The sequence below is a fragment of the Chenopodium quinoa genome, unplaced genomic scaffold, assembly GCF_001683475.1.
Source record: "Chenopodium quinoa cultivar QQ74 unplaced genomic scaffold, ASM168347v1, whole genome shotgun sequence".
Taxonomy (NCBI): Eukaryota; Viridiplantae; Streptophyta; class Magnoliopsida; order Caryophyllales; family Amaranthaceae; genus Chenopodium; species Chenopodium quinoa.
In genome coordinates this window covers 547,736-572,896 of record NW_018743294.1, presented here as the reverse complement: position 1 = coordinate 572,896, position 25,161 = coordinate 547,736, and the positions used below count along the sequence as shown (strand labels likewise).

The window sequence follows — 25,161 nt, the reverse complement described above, 5'->3', positions numbered from 1 at the left end:
TAAAGCAATGAAGGGAACAACTACTTTTTAAAATTACTAAGCATATTGCTGGTAACAACATACCACATCTTGCTTTGCATTCCCCAGTGAAGGAAGTAAACATGCAAAAGCTACTCAAACTAAGATAAATTCTAAAATATTTTATTGATTAGATTGATACTATCTACAATTATAACAACTATAAACTGGCCTTTGCAATCAGAACCAAGCATAACCACCTCCAACATAGGGACTTATCACTGAAATCCTTAACACACAGTTAACCGTAGTAAAAACAAACGAATTACCCATTGATTTAATTAGTATGCAATGTCTTCTATTCAGCATCTAACCTCCACTTCCCAAGTCGCACTGCATATAATTCACCTAAGCAACCTGTAAAAAAGGCAATCAAGCTCAGTCCCAATGCATCAGCGATAAGGAAAAACAATATATATATAAGTGTAATTATAATACTAAGAACAAGCACAAACACAATTTTATCAAATTAAAAAGAAAAGCAACATTGAATTATCTTTGGTAACCGACGCTGTAGACATACAAATGTAGCTGATATAGTTATATACTCTTATTATTACCTATAGTAAAACAGGCTAATGAATAACGGTATTACAATTGGAATTGTAGCAGATCAGCTACAAAGAAACCAGTAAGTAACCAATAAGGAAAAAGTGGGAAAAAAACACCAAGAATGAGGAAATCATGGGGAAAAGGCCTTTAAAATGGACTCCCTAAAAAAACCAACTGCTTAGTATACATAATGAGTTGATGAGATGTAGCTATTGAAAACCAGTAGACCAAAAAGCAACAAAAGAGGAAAGTGCCGCAAACAGAGCTTCTCTTAATCTGTAGCATTAATCGTTGTAGATTTAGGGGAAAAAGGATGATCAAAATGCTTCTCTCGAACAAATGTATTCACTTGAGCCCTTAACTAATTTCCTTACTTCTCATCATAGCTCAAAAACTCTTCACAAATTAGATATAATATACCAAGTAGGGTTAACAACAAGCAGAGGTTTCGTTTCCACCCCTAGGCAAATCACACAAATTTCCATTCCACAACACACAAATTTCAACAACACAATTGCAACCTAAAAATACAAAAGAACCCCAAAAAGAAGACTTAAAAACAAAAAAAGAACGGTTAAAAACCCCAGGGAAAAAAAAAACAAATTTGTTTAAAAAAGACCTTTGAATTAATATAGTATACCAAGTTAATTTTAAATTATTTTTTTGGGCTTTCCTTTTACATTGTATATGGGTAAGTTGTAGCTTCTTTTAAGTGAATAGTAATTTGTCTTAGTACAAGCATCCAAGAGCACGGTACAGAGTGTACATGCACATCACAGAGGCAGATGACTTCTGCAGGTCAGCATAACATATATCTAATAATTTGCAATCATAAGTTAAGTGTACTATGAAATTGGTTAGACGTGCTAGTCATTTAGCTTAATCAAGAGCCAAAATTTTATTGAGGTTGGGTGAAGAATTCATAAGTTTTATCCACTGCAAATTCATCAAAATTAATTCTCTAACAACTTCATCTAAAAGAGATGAATAACCTAAGAAATAACACGCATTATTAGAGTTTTATCAAGAAAACATTATAATGATTTGTATTACTTTAGCATAATCAAACATCCTCAAAGAGACAACATTATTAGTGTTGTTCCCTATATTTTTGGATGTTTTGGTTTCTATATGTCAATTAATTCAGTAAGTAGTCATCGTTGTGTCAAGACCCTTTTCATCGCCCATAGCTATCATGACAATGCCAAGAACTACTTCATTATTACAGTCATCATATAGGGTAATTCATGTTAATCTGACTATTTAGCAACAGAAGGAGAAATAATTCAAATTAAAGTCAACTAATCCACAAATATGTCTATTACCCACTAAGCTAAACCCAAAAAAAATGTCAATTAATAAAGCTTACTTTAATTGAGGCAGATTAAATAATACTTACTCCAGAATTAAAATCGCAACATAACACGACAAAATCACAATGATTAAATTAATCCAAGAATAACATCTCAACCAAAACTAAACACAAAATTGAATATTGATGAAATTGTAAGCAAAAACAATCAAGGAAAAGGCCAAAAAGAAAGATTACCTCTTGGTTGCACTTGAAGAACAGCTCGTGCAAAATATGGAGAAGGAGATGAGAGTGGAAAAGATGGGAGAAGAAGAGTGAGGAGAGAGATTGAATGAGATTCTTCAAAACCAAAATGAAAGGTTTATTTACATTTACAGTATTTTTTTTACTACGTATTTTTTAATTAAAGGTAGGGGTAATAACATCATTGCACATTTGCACTATTCATTTGAACAGAGCGCTTTTTTTTTACCCATTGAACAGAGCTTATAGATACTACTGTTTATTTGAACTGCTGGAACTATAAACATTTACTTTTTTTTTAGCATTTATTACTTCGTATTGAATATGTTAAGATAATATTAGGAAATATTGTATCATGTCTTTAGATTTCCTATTTATGTTAATATTCTATCTTATTCCTAATTATGTTAGGGTTAGGAATATCTTGTGTACCTATATATATTCTTGAGTTGTTAATGAGGAAGCCAAGAGATTCAGTTGAATTTGTCATGGTATCAAGAGATTAGGTTAAGAAAAAAAAATAAATTTTGAAAAACACACACAGAGCCGAGAGATGACAAAGGATGATCAAATCCCACCACCACCACCGGTGGACCTAGAGTATTACCTAGGGTCGAGTGATCATCCGGGGGTTGTTATTACTCCGGTAAAATTGAAAGGGCCAAATTATGATGAATGGGCTAAAGCAATTTGTGTTCGATGATTGCAAAATTCAAGTTCGGTTTTATTGATGGTTCAACCTTAGAGCCTAGTGACGAGTTGAAAAAGAAGCATTGGGTTGCGGTAAACTCTATGCTTGTGTCGTGGATTACTAATATGCTTGATGATGCTTTGCGTTATCAAATTGAGGATTTTGACATTGCGCATGACTTGTGGATACATCTCAAACAGAGATATTGTGTTGTATGTGGTACTCGTATATGTCAGCTTAAGCAGTCATTAGGGGAGTGCAAGCAGACTTCTACCGAATCTGTGACCGATTACTTTGGTCGGTTGTCAAAAATCTGGAAGGAATTGGTGCAGTATGCTCGTGTCCCAAAATGTTCTTGTGGCGCTTTCAAGTGCAATATTGCTCGGCAAGTTACAGAAATTCGAGAAGAGGATTATCTACATTATTTTTTGATGGGTCTAGATGATCCGTACGAAGCAATTTGAGCACAATTTTTAGCACAATCACCTTTGCCCATGGTTGATAGTGCTTACCAAACAGTCATTAATACGGAGAGACTTCGTGTCCGAGACGCTAAACCGAAAGAAAATGTTATGGCATTCAAGGTGGATTCCCGTACAAGGAGTGATTCGGGGGATGGAGATCGTCCGTTTTGTACTCATTGTAATCGTGTGGGACATGACAAGAAGGGATGTTATCAAATTATCGGTTTTCCGCCCGGTTGGGATGACAATCGAAAAAGAGGTAGAGGACGTGGAAGAGGAGGCTCCAACAATCGTGGGGGTGGCAGGGGCAGCGTGGGGGAGCGAGGCAATGCGTCTTCAGGGACTACCCCATCTGCTGCTCGTGCGAATGCGGTACAAGGTGGAGCTTCTCATAATGCAGGAGGTGCTTCATCATCCTTGGCAGATTCTATACAAGATCTTGCGGGAGTATCGTCGGAACAAGCACAACAGATTATTGATATTTTGAGCAAACCCAAGTCACGATTGGAAGGTAATACAAGCGTCTTATGGATTGTGGATTTAAGAGCTTCTAATCATGTTACTAATGATTTGTCAATTATGACAAATATCAAGACTATACAAGATTGTCCGGTTGGCTTGCCGGATGGTCAAACGGTGAATGCAAATCAATTGGGTTCGGTCACCTTAGAGGGTGGTTTGGTGCTCGATAATGTTTTATTTGTTCCCCACTTAAATTGCAATTTATTTCAGTCACTCAACTTAGTGATGAAAAACGATGTATAATTCAATTCACTAACAAAATTTGTGTTATTCAGGACCAGTTGAAGAGGATGGTGATTGGCGTGAGTGAAAGACAAGATGGACTTTATTTTTTTCGTGGTGTGCCGCAAGTGAAGGTGCTAGCTGTGGATTGTGGGGTGGATCTTCGGCATCAACGCATGGGTCATCCGTCGGAAAGAGTTTTGAAGTTACTCCCTCCTGTGAGTAATTTAGTTAGGAAAAATAAAAATGTTTGTGATGTATGCCCACGTGCAAAACAAACGAGGGATAGTTTTCCAATTAGTGAAACTAATGCTAGTAATTTGTTTGAGTTAGTTCATATTGATTTGTGGGGTCCTTATAAAGTGCCTTCGTCGTGTGGGGCGAAGTATTTTTTAACGATTGTTGATGATTACTCTAGAGGTGTTTGGATTTATTTAATTCGTAATAAAACTGAGGTTGAATCTACTTATCAAGGTTGTTAGAAGTGATAATGGTACTGAGTTTAATCATCTTCAAGATTATTTTGTGGACAATGGGATTATTTTTGTGTCTTCATGTGTGGGTACCCCTCAACAAAATGGGAGAGTTGAGAGAAAACATCAACATATTCTTAATGTGGCTCGTGCTTTGCGGTTTCAAGGGGGGTTGCTGATAGGTTGTCGTACACCTGTCAAAAATAAATTCCTAACAAAACCAACTAACAATGTAGTAGGGTAAGTAGGGTCGAATCCACATAGAGATGGCTATTCAATCTAGCTTTCAAGGTATAGAGAAACTAAACTATGTCACGAAATTGGGATAGGAAAATAGTCTAAATTAAAAGAGGGATAAAATAATTAATAAAAAGACCTAGGGTTATGGTTCACCATGTTTATAGTTCTAAATCTATCAAATATCAATAACAATTCAATCAATCAATTATCTAGAGCAATTTCTAAGCCTACGGTCGGTTCTTAACGCTCTCAATTCAACATATGCAGTTCGGTCGCTAACATAATCAGAATTGCTAATTGTAGGTAAGCCTCTAAAAGTAACATCTTTTGATTCAAACTCTTATTAACAAGAATTAATCAAACAATTGATCAGGTTGCAAGATTAACAACAAAACACTATCAATTAGAGAAACCAATAATTAAAATATCAATAACATCAATCAAGATTCATAGTATAAACATGGATTCCCAAACCCTAGAAATAAACTACTCTAGCATGAAATAAATAATTAAAACTAAAACTAATAAAGAAAGCATAATCAAAAGTAAAGAAATAATATTACCTCTATAAATTAAATTAACAAATTCAAGGACAAATCCATGGAGGAATCCATGGAGTTGTCCATGAAAAACTAGGGCTAAAGAGAAAGCTAAAACGAACGTAAAATAAAAAGTATAAAAAGGCATAAGGGAAAAAATAATATCCCTTGGAGTATTTATTTTATCCTAAAACAAATCTAAAAATAATTAAAGAAAAGTAAAATATAAATTACACAAGTTGTCAAACGATTGGACGATAGAAGATGACGTGGCACGAAGATGCTCGATGGAATCGAGGGCCAAGCAAAAGACGTGCTACGATGCCCCTTGCTTGCTGCTTTCGTGGGTAAACTGGAGCTATAGCTCCCTGGTCGAGTGAGCTCTCGCTCGAGGCTGCTATTGCTCAAGGCCTATGCGAGCTCTCGCTCGGGGATACTGGGCATTGTGTCAACTTCACAGGCTTTTAACTTCTGGTTTATAGGTTGTATATAGGCGTGTGACCTACTGTTGGAAAGCTCTTCAAGTCTAGTTTCCAATGCAACTTGAATCACTTAAATCCATCTGTAGAACTCAAGTTATGATCAAAAGAGTGATCAAAAGTCTGATTTGCAACTTTACAAACCTTCGTTTTTCTTCGTTTCTAACTCAAATTCATTTCTTAAAGTACATAACGACCCTTGTGAATGATATATTCATGTCTCATGCACATATTAATCAAAATCAACATCCACAAACATGGGATCTCCAATTAATAAACTCAATTCATCGGCTTCCATCCAAATATCATCCGAATCAACTCCAAACACTACGAAAGCGTCCAAATGACTATAAAATCACCTGAAACGTTAAGAAAAACACAAACGGAGCATAATAGTGTACAAAACAAACAACTTATGTATTTACGACCTAAAAAGCGACTAAAAGACCTAAAAAGCAACTATAAACTTAGCATAAACGTGCCTATAAATCCTATATAAATGTGATTTATCAAATTCCCCCAAGCTAAAATGTTGCTTGTCCCCAAGCAACACTAGGCTCAAGACGGAGAGACAAGACAAATAAGACTTCCAGGGAACCAGAATAAGACCGATTTGACTCTCTAGAAAACAATCAAACCAAAGTTATTAAGACCAAAATCTAGCTCGGATACAAATAGAACCACTCAACATCACGATCTACAATTGAAACCAAACTTGGCCATAAACGATTTCCCAATCAAGCTAGTCGTCACCGCACACCTTGTAGTATATGAGTATTTGATGCAATAAAGGGTAACTTGACGGTAGCAAGAAATAACGTTCACTCAATCACAAAACAAACATGCCGATCAAAAGGACTTTATAAGCTTGTAATGGGGCAAAGGTAAAGGGGTAGGATAATATTTAGGAAAATGTGAGTAAATAGCCAACTTGGAGAGCAAAAACATAAACGCGATCAAATAATGATCTAACTCCAATTGACATCACCAACTTTCTCCAAACATAATAAAAAACCAAGATTGAAATCAACTATTCATCGTCATGAATAATTTTTTTCTTTCTTTTTCCTTTCTCCTTGCCTTTTTTTCATTTTTTTCAATTCTTCGGCTTTTTCAATGAAGTACACATAAACAAGATTTTTTTTTCTTTTTATTCTTTTTTTTTCTTCTTTCTTTTTTTAAGTAACACTTCTCAACTATAGAAACAATTTTTTTTTCAATATATATTCCACCATATTTTGCATAAATTAAAGCTTGACACTCAAACAACAACACCACATCAATAAGCTCCCCAAGCTAGCTAGACTTGGGAATAGTAACCAATGGGGCTAAAGTGGCTTGTAATGTAGCTATATATCAATAAATGGACAAGGAAACAACATGGGTGAGCAAAGGGAACAAATGTATCTAAATATCATCTGAAGGTTACCTAAAGAACATGACCTTTATCATGTGCGGCATGCGTGAATCATAATCAAATTACTAATAAATCTCAAGCCAAAGTCATTGAAATAACAAATTGCATCAATCACATAAACCCAAAGTAAGGTGACCTAGCAAGAGAATTGGCTAGCTATACTTGATATGGGACAACTAATCTTTCCAAAACCATTCAATTGATTCACATAATGTCAAGTAGTTAGCAATGTATAGCGCAAACCGAATGGATTTTAGAATTATAACCAAGATCAAAAGAAGCTCAAGAGAGTCAAATCAAATCCGCACACGGCTCGAAGTCAAAAATATGAAAAATAGACACAAGTATGCACTATCAAAACAACTAAAAAAACTAAGAAAGCAAAACATTGTTTTTCGTTGTATGTAAACTCCCACTCCTAATGAATGGTACAAACCATACAACACCTACAAAGCAATAAAAGCTAAACTAAAACACAACTAACATGCACAAAATAATGATGACAATCATCCTCCCCCAAGCTAAACATCACATTGTCCTCAATGTGAACAAAGAGGAACTAAAACATAAATAAGGGAGAGGTCCAACTCACAAAGGGGTGGGTAAGCGAAGGGAGCTTCAAAAGGTATAGACACCTCCACCACAATCGGTTGTTGTAATACGGTAGCCGATATAACCAAGGAACTTAGCTATGTTTGTACCTAGCAAAAGACGTCATCACTAGAACACACATTAGCATTATTATTTAAATAACGAAAAAAATTGAAATAAAAAAACAAAGAAAATTGGGTTGCCTCCCAATTAGCGCTGGTTTTTAAGGTCCCGCACGACCTTACTTAATTCGTCAATCGGAAGAATCCAATACCTTGAGTAACTTATCATACGCCCCTGCAAACATATCATTGAGCACCACATATGGCTTGACTACAAGCACACAAAACTTGAAATACAGGGGGTTAGAAAAAATAAAAGAAAAATAATCGGAAAAAGAAAAAATAAAGTAATAAGAAAAAGGAGAGTATATACAACTTACATTTTCTTGCTCCTTAGGCAATGCAAACCTTTTTGAATAAACATCAAGGTCTACATGGCCAAATGTATCACGGAATGGGGACATTTTAAGAAAGTAAGGATGATTCAACATAGCGAATGAAGGAACTAGATTAAACCTCTGGGAAAACGAAATATAAAGGGTTAGTCGGTTAAGCTCAACATCAATGCATTTACCTTCAACTTCACCCTCATGAGTAAGCTTGTCAGTAAAATCTTCAACTACCAAAATATCTAAAACCAATGGTTTCTCAACCAAAGACTTAACAATAATTGGTTGTTCTTCCTTTTCCACTACTTCTATATCTTCATTCCAATAATTTTCACCATCAGATTCATAAAGAGATTAAAGATTATTCTCCTCTATTATACTTTCATTTAACGGGGAGTAAATATCATGAGTCAAATTAATGCTTTCCTCCACTGAAATACAATTCTCAAAACCAATATCATTATAATCATGTATCACCTGTTGGTTAGTATATTGTTGCACAACAAGTAATTCAATAGATTTTGAAATACGTTGACAATCATGCATCAATTCATTAAGCTCTTCATGCTGATTAACAATAAACTCATTCATCATATTGAAAAGTTCCCTAGACTCCGATGAATTGGATTGAGTATAATTGTCCACTTGGGGTTGGTAAGAGGAATTAAAATTAGGCATATAAGACTTACTAGGGTAATAAGAAATTTCACAGGAATTCATGCACATATTTTGTGAATTCTGATAATCATATGATGCATCAAACATAGAAACATTAGCATTACAATTCCCGAAATTATAATCATATTGCCCTTGGTAATTAAAATCATTCACCCCATATGAATTATAATCATACCACGCCATGATGACAAAATCAGAGTAAAACAAAAAAGAAGTATATACAAAATAAATAATAAAAATATATACAAGTTTAGTTCAACCAAAAATAAAAGTCAAATCAAATTAAGCCGTCTCCCCGGCAACGGCGCCAAAATTTGATAGGTTGTCGTACACCTGTCAAAAATAAATTCCTAACAAAACCAACTTACAATGTAGTAGGGTAAGTAGGGTCGAATCCACATAGAGATGGCTATTCAATCTAGCTTTCAAGGTATGGAGAAACTAAACTATGTCACGAAATTGGGATAGGAAAATAGTCTAAATTAAAAGAGGGATAAAATAATTAATAAAAAGACCTAGGGTTATGGTTCACCATGTTTATAGTTCTAAATCTATCAAATATCAATAACAATTCAATCAATCAATTATCTAGAGCAATTTCTAAGCCTACGGTCGGTTCTTAACGCTCTCAATTCAACATATGCAGTTCGGTCGCTAACATAATCAGAATTGCTAATTGTAGGTAAGCCTCTAAAAGTAACATCTTTTGATTCAAACTCTTATTAACAAGAATTAATCAAACAATTGATCAGGTTGCAAGATTAACAACAAAACACTATCAATTAGAGAAATCAAAAATTAAAATATCAATAACATCAATCAAGATTCATAGTATAAACATGGATTCCCAAACCCTAGAAATAAACTACTCTAGCATGAAATAAATAATTAAAACTAAAACTAATAAAGAAAGCATAATCAAAAGTAAAGAAATAATATTACCTCTATAAATTAAAGTAACAAATTCAAGGACAAATCCATGGAGGAATCCATGGAGTTGTCCATGAAAAACTAGGGCTAAAGAGAAAGCTAAAACGAACGTAAAATAAAAAGTATAAAAAGGCATAAGGGAAAAAATAATTTCCCTTGGAGTATTTATATTATCCTAAAACAAATCTAAAAATAATTAAAGAAAAGTAAAATATAAATTACACAAGTTGTCAAACGATTGGACGATAAAAGATGACGTGGCACGAAGATGCTCGATGGAATCGAGGGCCAAGAAAAAGACGTGCTACGATGCCCCTTGCTTGCTGCTTTCGTGGGTAAACTGGAGCTATAGCTCCCTGGTCGAGTGAGCTCTCGCTCGGGGCTGCTATTGCTCAAGACCTATGCGAGCTACCTTGCGAGCTCTCGCTCGGAGCTACTGGGCATTGTGTCAACTTCACAGGCTTGTAACTTCTGGGTTATACGTTGTATATAGACGTGTGACCTACTGTTGGAAAGAACTTCAAGTCTAGTTTCCAATGCAACTTGAATCACTTAAATCCCATCTGTAGAACTCAAGTTATGATCAAAAGAGTGATCAAAGGTCTGTTTTGCAACTTTACAAACCTTCGTTTTTCTTCGTTTCTAACTCAAATTCATTTCCGTAAAGTACATAACGACCCTTGTGAATGATATATTCATGTCTCATGCACATATTAATCAAAATCAACATCCACAAACATGGGATCTCCAATTAATAAACTCAATTCATCGGCTTCCATTCAAATATCATCTGAATCAACTCCAAACACTACGAAAGCGTCCAAATGACTATAAAATCACCTAAAACATTAAGAAAAACACAAACGGAGCGTAATAGTGTACAAATCAAACAATTATGTATTTACGACTTAAAAAGCGACTAAAAGACCTAAAAAGCAACTATAAACTTAGCATAAACGTGCCTATAAATCCTACATAAATGTGATTTATCAGTTGCCTATTAAATATTGGGGAGAATGTGCTTTGACTGCTTGCTATTTGATTAATCGAACTCCAAGTTCGGTTCTTCATAATAAAACTCCATATGAAATGTTGTTTGGCAAAATTCCGTCTTATGATGCTATTAAGGTGTTTGGTTGTTTGTGTTATGCGCATAATCAACGAAGTAAGGGAGATAAATTTGAGGCTCGAAGTAGAAAATGTGTGTTTCTTGGATATCCGTTTGGAAAAAAAGGGTGGCAATTATTTGATTTGGAGACGAGGGAGTACTTTGTGTCTCGTGATGTGAGGTTTCATGAACAAGTGTTTCCGTTTAAGGATGTGCATGATAGTGGAGGTAGTACGGAAGGTGTGCCCATGGCGGATTTTTTTGGGGATGATGATGAGTTTGAGGCGTGGCAAGGTGGAGAGTTAGTGGGTATATGTGAAGAGGAAGTGCGAGCTGGGGATCCATTGGCCACGACAGAAAGTTCCACGGCCAGGCCGCGGGAGCAGGAGCTTGGCCACGACTAGGCCGTGGTGTCCTCTGCTCAGCAGGCCACGCAACAGCTCCAAACAGAATACTCCGCAGCTAGGCCGCCGGGATGCAGTCCCAGCCGCAGCCAGGCCACGGAGTGGTCTGCCTAGCTTACTGGGAGGCCTTGCAGCAGGGCTATGGAGCCCGATTCTGTGCTGCAACATCACAGCAGCCCCGAGCAACATAACAGCAGCCCCGAGCAGCGGTCACAAGGTGTTCAGTCCACACCGAGTGTTGAAAATAGGGGGGACGATGTGGAGAGCAAAAATACGGGTGAAGAAGAACTAGGACGAGGGAAAAGAGTGAAATTTCCCTCGACAAAGTTGCGGGATTGCGTTACACACATTATTCGGAAAAATAAAGTCACATCTTCATCCACGGCCTCATCCTCCTCAGTACTCCCTATCCTATAACATATTTTGTTAATTATGATCGGTTTTCCTAAAAACATAGAAATTATATTGCTGCAGTAACAAAGGCACACATACCGAGATCTTTCAAGGAAGCAATGAAACATGAAGGTTGGAGAAAAGCTATGGCTGATGAAATAAAGGCTCTCAAAGATCAAGGCACTTGGACCTTGGAGAATCTTCCGCCGGGAAAGAAAGCACTTGGAAGCAAGTGGGTTTACACTGAAAAGAGAGATGAAGACGGTAATTTGTTAAGATTAAAAGCAAGACTTGTGGTGTTTGGTAATCATCAGGAAGAAGGGATTGATTACAATGAAACATTTGCACCAGTGGCTAAAATGTCTACGGTACGTACTTTCTTAGCAGTAGCAGCAATTAAAAATTGGGATGTACATAATGCTTTCTTGCACGATGATTTAGAGGAGGATATTTATATGAAAGTACCACCGGGATTTCAAAAAGGCAATTTAGATAAAGTCTGCAAGATGAAGAAGTCATTATACGGATTGAAGCAAGCTCCTAGGTGTTGGTTTGAAAAATTGTCTACAGCTTTGAAGAAATATGGATTTAAACAGTCGTATTCCGACTATTCTTTATTCACTCTTTCGAAAGGTGGAGTGCAGTTGAGTGTCTTGGTTTATGTAGATGATATGATAATTGCAGGAAATAATACATTTGCTTTGGAGAGTTTTAAAGCATACTTGTGTAAATGTTTTAAAATGAAAGATTTGGGCGCTGTGAAATATTTTTTGGGGCTAGAAGTGGCACATAGCAAACATGGTTTCTATGTGTGTCAACGTAAGTATGCTTTAGATATTATTTCTGAGACAGGGTTACTAGGAGCAAAGCTAGTAGACTTTCCAATGGTGCAAAACCATAAACTTGCTTTAGCAGAAGGGAAGGAGTTCGCAGATGGTGAACGTTATATGCGATTGATTGGTCGTCTGATATACCTGGTGGTCACAAGGCCGGATTTGGCTTATTCTGTCCATATTTTGTCACAATTTATGCAATGTCCAAAAGAAGAACATTGGGAGGCGGCATTGAGAGTAGTTAGATACTTGAAGAAATGTCCGGGTCAAGGTATTCTTTTGAGATCAGATAGTGCATTACAATTGGAAGGATGGAGTGATTCAGATTGGGCGAGTTGTCCTTTGACACGTAGGTCGTTGACTGGGTGGTTCGTTTTGCTTGGGTTGTCTCCTGTGTCCTGGAAGACTAAGAAGCAACCAACAGTCTCTACAAGTTCCACAGAGGCCGAGTATAGGGCAATGACAGGTTTCCAATGTGAGTTCAAACATTTGAAACAAATACTTCGGTCTTTGAGTGTAGAACATAAACAAGGTATGAACATGTATTGTGATAGTCAATCGGCTCTCCATATTGCTAATAATCCCGTGTTTCATGAAAGGACAAAACACATTGAGATAAATTGTCATTTTATTAGGGATGCCATTAAAGAGGGTGTGATTACGCCATCGTATGTCTCCACGAAGGTTCAGTTGGCGGATAATTTTACAAAAGCGTTAGGAAAGGCGCAATTTGAATTCTTACTTGGCAAGATGAGCATTCGAGATCTACATGCTCCACCTTGAGGGGGGATGTTAAGATAATATTAGGAAATATTGTATCATAGCTTTAGATTTCCTATTTATGTTAATATTCTATCTTATTCCTAATTATGTTAGGGTTAGGAATATCTTGTGTAACTATATATATTCTTGAGTTGTTAATGAGAAAGCCAAGAGATTCAATTGAATTTGTCAGAATAATAACATTCAACCCTTTCTCTCTCTCTTTTAATTTTCTACGCACCCCCCAAGGCCCCAATCCCCACCCCCACCCCCACCCCCACCCAAATACATTCAACCCTATCTCCCCTTCCAGGCTTCCACCACCATTATCGACTATGGAGTATTCCTCTCTCAACACCAAATCATCCGCCCTCTAATTTACACCCACTGAACAAAACAACCAATCAACACAATCACTGTTGTAAATTTAATTATTGTATCAAATCATCATCATTATATTGTATTCATACAATTATCTTGGTTTATATTCATATTTTCCGAGGATTTTTCTACCTCCAATAAAGGTAATTTTTGTTAGGATTCATACATAATTACGGTTCTTTTAGGAGGTTATTTTCAAATTTGTAAACTTAAATGTTGCTCGAATTTCACGAAAAAGATTCAAACTTTATTGTTTATTCTTGATTGTGTGATCTTCCTAAGTTCTCAACTGTTGCATATTTGACTTTTAGTTAGTTGAATCATTACTTAACTTGCTTATAATTATTAGTTAATTAATTAATTGTTCCAAATTCTGCGTTTCAGCTTTAAATTACGGTCTTTTCACTTAGGATGATATTATCAGATTTATAAGCTATAATTTTGCTAGAATGACAAGAAAAGGAAAGATGAAAACTTTATTGTATGATCTTCGCTCGCAAGTTCATAATTGTTGCAATCTAGTGAAAAAAAAAGTTACTTGTAATTTGGGAATGAGTTTTATACCTAATTTCTTCAACAGCAAACTGTATCAAGCAAGAACAATAAAGTGGATTTGGTTATTTATATTCTATTGTCATCTGCTTGCGAGTTGCGGCTTGATTTTTGTTTAATTGTTAATTGACTAATTAATTTTCTCAAACAGAATTATTTGTAGAACTAATGGCTTAGAATTTTTAGTTAATGCTTAATGGATTGTGCCAAATTCTGTGTTTAAGCTGTATCTTTTTGTTTAGAATAGTAAAGTACAAATTTGAGGGGACTGAAATTTATATATTTTTTTTTTCGAATTTTTATGTGTATTGGTGGATGAATTTTTATGCTTAATGAATTTTTAGGGTTCTATTCACTTAAGATGATATTCAAATTTATTAAATAAACTGTTGCAAGAATTACTAGGCAAGATGCAAACGTTGTTGTTTTTGATGATTGGTGATCTTCCTAAGTTCCTAATTGTTGCATTTTAATAACAACATTACTAGCTTAGAATTTTAAGTTAATTGATTGTGCCGAATTCTGCGATTAAGTTGTATACTTGTATCTTTGTTTAGATTAGTGAAGTGACAATTTTGAGGTGACTGGAATCATTTTTAGGTTTTATGTAATTAGGGGGGTTGTTATTCGCTTACTATGATAATTTCTGATTTACGTACTGGAATGTTGCTTGTATTATAAGGAAAGGTTTGAGCTTTATTGTTTGTTGATGATTGTAGGATCTTCCTAAATTCGTAAGTGTTGCAATCTGGTGAAAAAGTTACTTGTAATTTAAGGATGAGTTTCATACCTAAATTCTTCAATAGAAAACTGTATTAAGCAAGAACAAGAGAGTGGCTTTGGTTTTCCTATTGTCATATGCTTGCGGCTTGATTGTTTTTTTAGAATTAATTGACTAATTAATTTTTTGAGACAGAATTACTTGTAGAACTAATGGCTATATTATATTCCCTTTTGTCATGCCCTTTTTTACATATGCAAAATTGTGCCTATACTCATGTTCCAAACCCCTCCTCAAATATTTCTAAGAGAAGTTATGGCATTTACCTCTTAAATATGAAGAGATGGTACCAGAGCATAGTGAAGGCTAATTTCCTCACTTTGTCACGGTCTTTTGGATTTTCATACTTTGATGAGCTTAAACACTGAAAATAGTTTTCTTGGTTTGTAAAGATATGCTTCAATTAGGAGTTATGTTGTAGCTTTCCTTTGTTTTTGTTCTCATTGTTAATACTTAGTAATGTATAGATGAATGAATGTTGAATTACTGATTATATTGTCAAGGTGTCATATTAAGTTTACACGTAGTGAGACGAACTTGTTTGTGAAAGTAAAAATAAATAAAAAATTCAGTAAGTTGAAGTTTTGTCTAACTCATAGGACCTACAAAGTAGAAGTTTTCATAGGACCTACAAAGTAGAAGTTTCATAGGACCTACAAAGTAGAAGTTTTCATAGGATCTAACAACATAGAAGCGTCACCTATCTCATAGGATCTAACAAAGTTTTGCCTATTTTATGGGATCTAATGAAGTAGGAGTTTTGCCTATCTCATGGTTTCTAGGTCGCCTGGTTTTTTTTACAAACAAAGACATTTTTGTTTATGTTTAATGAATGAAGGATAGCTTTAACATAGTGGATAGCATGATGCATTGTAATCTCTCTTAACTTGAAATACATGTCAGTCTAGGTATCCACGCCCATTTTAGTTTGGATTATTCTACTTGGATAGTTATGCTTACATTGTTTAGCGTGAGATAATTCTGTAAGGGAACAACGAAGTTTGTACTTGAATCTACATGCAAGCTCCGTTTGTTTGAAAGAGAATATCATTCATGGAAAATCATCTACCATGGTTTACTATGTTCAAGGAGAGAATTGGTTTTCTTTTGTTTGTTCCCTTGCAAGAAAAGTTACGGAGAAAGAAGGAAATGGAAATGGGAATGAAGAAAATGGATGGGAGGAAAGAAGAAGAGAAGCAAAGAGTATAAAGGAAAATGTAGCATTCCTCCTTGAGAAATGAATTGTTTTCAACCCTTAGAAAGCTATTTTTCACCTTTGGAAAAATTATCTCTAACAATCAAACAAAGGAAAATTACTTTCTAGGAAATGTAAGTTATCAAAAAAAAAAAAAAAAAAAAAAAAAAAAAAAAAAAAAAAAAAAAGATCCTGGAAGGTCTACCTTAGCCCTTGGAAGTTTATTACTTAGTATAACTGTATAAGTATTGTCACTTTGCATTGTCCATTGGAGTCAAATGCAAGATAAGTAACAGCGCTGTTTAATTGTTAGATAGTTCATGTGTGAATGAATGCATGTTTTAGTTATATTTGTTTCATGGAAATCTATCCCTCTACATTTAATTAATGAATTGATTGATTATAGGTTGTAAACATATTTGTTCGTTCTTCATAGGCCCAGCGTGGTCGCCCCTCCTGCCCTGTGTCAGGGACGGGCTTGCTTATTTCGTAGGTGCTCTCAAGAATGGCTTGTGTAGATCCTTCGAACATGACTTGCAATGCCAACATGAAGAAAATCTTACCTTTGGAAGACATGGTAAGTTTTGTTTATAGTCATTACAGACATCCATGTATATAAATTGAGGGTTTGTCGATTAGCATGCAGATTGAATGCAAATTTGTTATGCGTTAAATGCTATACTTGTTTGGTAGCCAGATAGATGAATCTTTGTTAACTTGGTGATTTAGTCATTTCTGATATCTGTCAGGCCATAGTTGAATAACACATTTCTTATACTGTATTTTAGGACAATTTGGAAGGCGTGGATCGAATCAGTGAGTTGCCAGAAGATATCATGCTGACCATACTTTTTCGACTAGAGATGAAAGAGGCAGCCAAAACTAGTATCCTGTCAAAAAGATGGAGGTGCATTTGGACCAACTGGACTGATTTTGACTTTGACTGTTTAGAGATATTCCCAGAATGTAAGTATAATGATGTTCCAAAGCGGATTGAAGCAGTTAAATATATTAATTGGGTTAATCAGGTAATAAGGCTGCATAGAGGCCAGTCTATCAATAAGTTTAGGGTCCAATTTGGCTTTTATGAAAGGCCGGTGCATCATATTGACAGATGGGTTAAACTTGCTTTGGCAAAGAAAGTGAAGAACCTGGAGCTGGAGAAACTGGATTTGCCATTGTATGACTGTCCATGTGATACTTACACTCTGAAGCCTTCATTGTTTGAAAGCGGCATCAGTTTTCTTACTTGCTTGCGTTTGATTGGTGTTGATGTTAGTGGAGAGTTGCTTGAATTTTTTTTGACAGAATGCCACCATTTAGAACAGCTTGTTGTAGACGGCTCTGACACACTTGTGAGCTTGAAGGTTGCGTCTTTCAAATTGAAACAATTGTCAATACGCTATTGTGATTCATTGAATAAACTTGAAATTGATGCTGTGAATCTTAGTTATTTGGATTATGTTGGCAAGCCGATTATTGAGTTCAAAAGTTTGCCATTATCACTTGCTGAAGCAGCTTTTGATGGAGAATGTTGTCGTGCCACAACTCCAATATGTCAGCAAATTGCTTGTTTTGCCATGCAACTATCCAAATTTTCTGTTAGCTTCATGATGTATTTACTACCGGTTAGTGCAAGGATGCTACAGTTTTATTTTTTCAGAAAATTATTTGTTTTTTTTTTTTTTTTTGTTCTTTTCTTTTTGGGTTGGTAATTATGTGAATTCAAGCTCCTAACCCTTGACTATATTCATGACACAGGGTGTCATTTGTAATATTCCTGCTAAAAGTCTTCCATGCTTCAGCAACTTGAAATTTTTGGTGCTGACTTATTGGCTTGATTCGATAGTTGACCTTCCTAGTATCATAAGATTATTAGGGGCATGCCCGGTGTTGTGTGAATTCAAGCTGCAGGTAAATTAGTTTAACCTTCAAATTTTAGAATTTTAAGTGCTTTACTTTACTGCTACTGTGCATTGTTCCATTTCATTTACAATTCCAAAACCAATAATTCTTTTACCAAACTCTTTCCATAGCCTAGTTTCCGTTGCTAGATCTGTGCTTGGACATGAAATTTGTTATTATAATGGATTAATGGTTAAAATACCTAATTTTTTCTTAATGGGTTTGATGTTCATCATGTTGCAGGTTTGTTGGATTAGTGCATGTATGCCAGAGGAGGCTTGAGTGTTGCAGGGATTGGAGCCCTTATCATTGATGAACCCGCGAGAGGGCAATAATCGCAACAGTTATATTTATGATCATAGTTTGGAAGAGGACAAGATAGAATACAAAGCTTTACCATGTCTGAGGGTTTTCCAACTTGTTGGGTTTGTTGGAGGTGACGATGATTTGAATTTGATACTAACCATATTTGATATGGCCGTCCAACTCCATAGCTTCATATGTCACCCTTTAAAGCCCTTAGTCGGGGTTATTACAGAGGATGCGGCTCATGAATCTAGAAGCCGTGCAACAAAGCTTCAAAGTTTTATTCCACCCAAAGTGAACTATGTTATCACCAACACTTATAATGTTGTGGATTTGATGTAAAACCTTTGTGTTCTTGTAAACTTTTAAGTGTGTTATTAATTACTAGGGTTTCAACCCGTGCGGTGCAGTGGTGCAAGGGTTTTGTCTGTATTTCAAGTTCGATGTGAAAGATATTGATTTTAATTATAAATAATATGATATGTACATATTTCAATGTGGCCTATTACAAACAAGATTTTGGTCCTGCTTTTTATGCGTTGTATGAAAATTCAACATATGTTTGTTACATAAACACTTTTCCTCATTTGCGGTAGAAGCTAACTAAAATAATTTCAAATGGAGACGACAAAGTTCAATAATATATATCTCTTTGTTTTAATGTAGTAAAGGAAGCCACTTTGGCTTTGATTACAAATGTACAAAGCAATGAAACAAATTTTGAAATGGTCTTTGTGAATAATCTTTTCAATAGTGTTTACATGGTTTACCTGCTAGCAGTCAAAATCAAGTGTTGATCCCACCTTTAAGCTAAGGTTGGACATAGCCTTTGATACATCCTACAAAAGAAACCAAAAAAAAAAAAAAAAAAAATGTAAATTGAGCAGCCAAATTCAGTTTTCAGAACTTGGCACACTGGTTAGGCAGTCCGGTAACATGATGCACAGTCACAACTTCCAGTGCAGTGCAGTTGAGCACATCCATTCTCAGCTTCGCGCCAGCTGACTTCAAGCCCTTAAGAGACACGGCCTGGTTGAAGAGGTTAAGCGAGGGCAATTTTGAAGCTGAAGGCAACTTACCATTAGGCAAATGGTTTCGAAAATCATCTGCCAAAAGGGGCACCTCAAAGTCAGTCTTATCATGCTTGACAACATTGTCTTTAGCACTAATGTGAGCTCCGGGTTCCATATGATTGGTTGAAAAGCTAGCTTGGTTCGGAAAGTTTGGATACAGACTCACATAGCCTCGTAAATACATCATGTCAATGAGGAACTTCTTCCATGAGGCTTGCCATCCATTGGTTCTAGACTTGGGAATTTGGACCGGGTTTTTCTTAGGATCCTCAGTAAAGCGCATGTTCATGTACACGTAAAATTCTCTCCAGTGCTTAGGGAAGAAAACAGCACCCCAACTGCAGGGGAGCTGGTGTAGGTAAGGGGTGTTTGGATGAATGCGTTGGAAGAATTCTGTTGCATTCCATTTAGGTCTTTCTTTCACAACTTCAACAATTCGAGGAGTGTAAAGAGAGATTGAAGAGAGCTCGGGGAATGATATTTGAGGGTCATAGTGGTAGGCTAAGAGAGCATACTTGATCCATAGATAGTAGTAAGGAGATACTTCAATATCATCTTCAAGCAATAGACCGAAGTCATCATCTGAAGACGGATACCAACTCTCACTAACAGCGCGAATTAGTCCTCCTTGAATGATTCTCCTCTTTAAAGTCTTTGTTCCATGAGGCCACTCGAATGTGCTCAATAGCTTTATTGTTGCCTCGTCTACTCTGCTATCTACATTGAAGGAAATTGGAATGTCGTCGCCCAAGTAAAATGCATTAGTGAGAGACTTGAGAAGCCTCATGAGAGAACGCACACGGTTTTGGGTGATAATGTTGATGGAGATTCTCATCTTGTTCCAATCTGTATAAAGTGTATGTTTGGTCAGAAGATGTTTCATTAATTCAGAACTTTGACAAGTGCTAAATGTTTTAAGACACAATTGAAATGAAAAGCTCTACACAAGTCTAAGCTAGCCTTAAACGCGACACATTTCTATCATTTTAGCCTGATTTACATTATACAAGAGGTAGGACTTGAAAAAAGAGAAAGGAGAGTACTTACTTGGTAAAGCAGTAGATCTTAAATCTGCCATCCAAAGGACCTTAGGCACGGATACTCTAGGTAGAAGAACAAACGTAGAGCCATTTTTATTGGTCTCGGTTGCCATTGTCAATGCCTTTCTCACATCAGAATCAATATCATTAACAGCAATAACCACACTCGGGTTGTGAATTTTAATGAGCCCTTTCATGCTGGCATACACACTTTGCACTATAGGCACTTCAGATTTAGATACACCTGAAAGTGCCCCAACTCCGAGATCAAATATTTTAAACCTTCTCTCTTTACAAACCGATTTTGGCCAGTTCAAAGCGGTTGCAGCATCTTCACAAGGACAGTACTGGCCCCCTGATACCACAATGTAGGCCTTCTTACCAAAAGTGGACCTAAATTTCTCAAGAAGAGGAGCAAGGGCCTTCACTTCATTGATGGAGTGAGCATAAAACAGTGCATCAATCTTTTGAGGATGCATTGCTGCCCATTGAGTCACATAACCACTCGAAAGGGCCCTCCACCACTGATCATCTCTTACTTGAACAACATCTTTGAATATAACAGTAGTTTCAGACACATAAGCAAGCCGATGTTCACTATCTCCCCATGTTTCCTTGTCTTTCGGATCAACTGGAAGCACAAATGAGCCAGCATTTCGGTATTTTTGAAGTTGATAGCTGCATGCCATCAACACAATGACATTAGACCATTTGACACAACTAAGTAGAGAAGGAAACAGAGAAAGTTGACAGCACGAAAATAATGTAATTTTTTTTTTTTCTCATTACATCAGTGTGAAATACTATGTTACATGTGGATTATGTAATAGTGAATATTCAAAATGAAAGGTGTATAAGTATATTAAAGGATAAGTAGTATGGTTCACAATATCAAAACAACACAATTGGTAGATCAAGACATGGACTAAAAATGGGCAGATCAATTAGAAGGCTGCATGAATGAAAGGCGTATTGGATGAATAGATGCAGAAATAAAGTGTTTCAGGGAAAACTACGTTTAAGGTGATACATAAAGTAAAATTGTATCGAATGTTAACAACAAAATACGCAAGAAAAAAAGGTGAAACAATTAATGAAGGCAGCTTCTCACTGTAGGTTATGAATTACAACTTTAATCTAGTGCAAGATTTGTAGGCTATGCATTGAAACATAGCTTAAATGCTCCAGCATACATTAGTGTTCATCGACTGCAATAAAAATTACATAGTACTCCGTATAAACATAATTCAATATCAAGTACAATAAAACTAGAAGCATCTCATATTAAATCAATAAACCAATAAACTAAGTTGCATCAAAAACATATTAAGCACAAAAATAGATCAGGAAAAGATCCCATGTAGAAAGCAAAGTAGGTTTCTTAAATATTAATATTGCAAATTCCTTAATTGCAGTAAAAATATACTAAGCATGAGAGATGAATCAGGACTTCAGGAGGATATCCTATTCACTAAAAAAGTAAAAAATAATGCTAAGCAAAGCAAATTGCATTTAAATTAAACATTGGCTTACCTTAGGTGCAGATCTTCACCAGTCATAAAGGTCATGGGATTCTCAATGAAAAGAGTCTTGACAAGCTCTGCAGATAAAAACCACGAGCTCGAGAGAAAATCCACCTGCACCACCTTTTCAACAAGGATATCATAAGCAGGATCAGGTAGATAGAGTCCTGCCTCCTTCGAACGAAACTTTCTGTAGCTAGGAAAGGTGAAATCCTTCTGTCTGAAAGGTAAAATCCTCCCTATGCTACCTAGAACAGAATTCTTGTACTTCTCTGTACCTGCAACATGGGACAGTATCTGAAGCATCTTCTTTCCCGGTATCATGTCATCATCAACGATATATACAAGGTCTGCTTCTGTCTGCAGAGCCATCTGAAACCTTCCATAGTACTTAAAATCATAATTTGAACCCACAAAACTAATCCTGCTATCATTGTAACTCTGCACGATTCTTCGTAGTGACAGCTCATTCGGACTTCCAAAGGCAAGAACCCAAACATGATGAAAAGGGAGAGTTTGGTGCAGCAAAGAATCTAGCTGAGCACAAAGAGTTTTTCTTTTGAAATGGTTTAAAATAACTGTAACTTTTGGTTTATTAGACCCCTTCAAATCCCACTTTGATGGCATTGCCATTAGTTGCCTAAGAGTCTCAATGCCAAAATTCTTGCTTTGAAACTGCAACACCTCATTATAAAGCTCAGTCTTCAACTTGATCATTTGAACATCATTGGACTTCTTCTGCATAAAATCGATCTTTTCGTGCTCACAGACCTCAGCTGGAACAATTGTTTGCATTGCTTGCATATCCGTTGCAACCAAATTAGATACTTCTTGGTAGTGGCTCACAATGTTGGGTTGAATAATATAGTCCTTCCATTGCTTTGCAAATTGTGTAGCCCACGTGAAGTCCGGTTTAGTCCTTAGATCAACTGAAGGGCTCATGTAATACAGAAGAAACGTAGCATATATTGCAAACGCGAATTGTACACAAGTGAGTGTTGTTACCAGCCTTGTGGAGCTACTCTTATGCCCTTTTAGCTTCCCCTTTCCTCCTACATAATCATTTAACACTCCTTCCAGATAATCGCCACTTTTGGCATTTGTACTCGCGTTCTTGTAATTGTTGTAAATACCCATTTTATCAGGTTTGTTCAAAGAACTACTATACACCTGCTAGCCAAAAACAAAAACAAAAATTAACATTGATCACATTCAAGGTCTATCAAACCATGTTTTCATTGCTATTCTATAAATAAATAAAGAATAAGAGTACACAAGATTCATAGAATAGCAACTCATAATAATGAAAAAAAAAGAGGGTGAAAAAGGTCAAAAGAGAGCACAAATTGCAAGTATATGTCTAATGTAAATTTTCAAGCATTACCACTTGATATAAAAAGAAAGAATGTCCTACAGATTAACACTTGATGTTTGATGAAGCACTTTATCATACAGAGAATCATACTATTTTCGCCTTTTTTTACACAATGTTTAGGAGATTTTAGGTACGAAAAAATTGAAGCAATGGTGCAAGAGCTACAAATAAAGCTCATCATGTAAAATTGACCTCTATAAATTGAAGGAATGGAATATAAATTGAAACCTTAAACAGAAAATGCAACACTTTCTCTAAAAGAACTATGTTTTCATTGTTTCGGAACATGCATCCAACAATAGGTACATAGTAATTCATAGCAAAAAAAACACTAGTACAGATAATAATCCTTCATACCTTACTGTCAGCTGTACTGATGTCGTTATGCTGCAGATATCGCTGTTACTCTTGTTATAGCTGCAACGTAGTCATTACAAAGCAGACGGATCAGCAACACCAGAACAAGCCTTGAGTACGTGAAGGATCCAACCAAGTTTGATCTCACGTTTCAGCAAGGAAGAAAGAATTGTTACTGATAACACGAAAAGGAGTTAGTTAACAGAAAAGGTACCAAGGGTGTGATTTTTTCATTTGAATTACAACCAAAAGTGTGCAAACAAGTTTATATATAACAGTATAAATTGCTTCTACAAGCAATATGAAGCATACATGAGAAATGCATCCTAGATCACATGGGCCTAAACACCACAAATTCATGTCTAATGATTAAACAAAACTATTTTTTGTTAAGAAAAAACTATGCTTTAAATTCACATCATCTCATCCATTATCCCACTCAATCTAACTAAAATAAAGCCAGTTTTGTTGCCTTAAAACTGGGCTAATCCTGCGATTTTCGCATAGACTCTAGCTTTATTATTAACTAATAGCACACAGAATCCTTGTTATTTTGCTTCTTTGTAACAAAAAAGTGTAAGCTAATCTGTTTCTAGTGCAAAAATAACGTGTATTTTACCAATGCATTGAGCAAGCTTCATGCAGCAAAAAATGGACTGTCATCTAAAAGGATCCCCCCTCCAAATAACATATCACTTATTATTTTTTTTTCATTAAAATTAATTCATTAATAAAATATCATACGTAATATTACATATGAAAAAGAAATTGAATATAACAATATTTTCATTTAATTAGCTTCGTTGCATAGACCATTTTCCAAATATAGTAAGAAAACAAATTAAAATACACTTGATACAATATTCCACATGAAGACGTATAATGTACATAATAAGGAATGCCGGTAAGAAAAAGTGTTACTCGTACTAGCTTACGACTATCAAATTCAGCCTATTATTATTGTAAGGACGGAGAGAGTAAAATCGAAATTCGAACCACAAAATTAATTCTAATAAAAATCTTTCAAAATCAAATATGTCAAATCTCTTGTTCCCAAGACCAAGATCTATGTGATCATGTCGATGCAATACAAAGAATAAAACCAATAATTAAGCAAATTAAAAATAAATCAACAGTAGACAAGTCAAAGTAGTATAATACCTTAGAAATTAAGAATAAATTAAATAAATGAATTAATCAAACTACGTTGGAACACGAGGATTTGGGTTTCCTTGTTCTTCACTAAAGGAAGCCAAAGAATAACCTCAAACTTACACCACCAAAATCAAAGTATGACCATTAACTTACAAATTAGGAAGCGTAATTTTGCAAAAATTGTATGAAAAAAGGA

The 25,161-nt window shown here is 35.6% G+C and overlaps 3 protein-coding genes across 4 annotated transcripts; 2 read left to right on the top strand and 1 right to left on the bottom strand.

Annotated features, from left to right (window-relative positions):
• The first annotated feature begins 2,824 nt into the window (after positions 1–2,824).
• LOC110737269 lies at positions 2,825–3,280 on the top strand. The gene has a single exon (XM_021917616.1). It carries the CDS (start codon positions 2,825–2,827, stop codon positions 3,278–3,280), a length of 456 nt encoding a protein of 151 aa, XP_021773308.1.
• Positions 3,281–13,495: 10,215 nt separating this feature from the next.
• LOC110737287 (F-box protein At5g03100-like) lies at positions 13,496–18,957 on the top strand. Of its 2 annotated transcripts, none has more exons than XM_021917637.1 (5): positions 13,496–13,846; positions 16,668–16,808; positions 17,020–17,859; positions 17,993–18,145; positions 18,380–18,957. In XM_021917637.1, exons 2-5 carry the CDS (start codon positions 16,737–16,739, stop codon positions 18,416–18,418), a joined length of 1,104 nt encoding a protein of 367 aa, XP_021773329.1. In that variant the 5' UTR covers positions 13,496–13,846; positions 16,668–16,736; the 3' UTR covers positions 18,419–18,957. The 2 variants fall into 2 exon arrangements, with proteins under 2 accessions (XP_021773329.1, XP_021773328.1); XM_021917636.1 differs by having other exon boundaries at positions 16,638–16,808.
• Positions 18,958–19,194: 237 nt separating this feature from the next.
• LOC110737286 lies at positions 19,195–24,155 on the bottom strand. The gene is made up of 4 exons (XM_021917635.1): positions 23,811–24,155; positions 22,089–23,248; positions 20,563–21,233; positions 19,195–20,361 (listed from the first exon to the last, which is right to left on the bottom strand). Exons 2-4 carry the CDS (start codon positions 23,213–23,215, stop codon positions 19,343–19,345), a joined length of 2,817 nt encoding a protein of 938 aa, XP_021773327.1. The 5' UTR covers positions 23,216–23,248; positions 23,811–24,155; the 3' UTR covers positions 19,195–19,342.
• Between the last annotated feature and the right edge of the window lie 1,006 nt (positions 24,156–25,161).

Bases quoted from the DNA above. Each gene is read 5' to 3' on its own strand.
- LOC110737269 (XM_021917616.1), top strand. From the start codon at position 2,825: ATGATTGCAAAATTCAAGTTCGGTTTTATTGATGGTTCAACCTTAGAG.
- LOC110737287 (XM_021917637.1), top strand. From the start codon at position 16,737: ATGGCTTGTGTAGATCCTTCGAACATGACTTGCAATGCCAACATGAAG. The intron at 16,809-17,019 runs GTAAGTTTTGTT...ACTGTATTTTAG, and splicing joins TCTTACCTTTGGAAGACATG to GACAATTTGGAAGGCGTGGA. The intron at 18,146-18,379 runs GTAAATTAGTTT...ATCATGTTGCAG, and splicing joins TGTGTGAATTCAAGCTGCAG to GTTTGTTGGATTAGTGCATG.
- LOC110737286 (XM_021917635.1), bottom strand. From the start codon at position 23,215: ATGGGTATTTACAACAATTACAAGAACGCGAGTACAAATGCCAAAAGT. The intron at 21,234-22,088 runs GTAAGCCAATGT...GATGGCATGCAG, and splicing joins GGTGAAGATCTGCACCTAAG to CTATCAACTTCAAAAATACC. The intron at 20,362-20,562 runs GTAAGTACTCTC...CACTTTATACAG, and splicing joins AAGATCTACTGCTTTACCAA to ATTGGAACAAGATGAGAATC.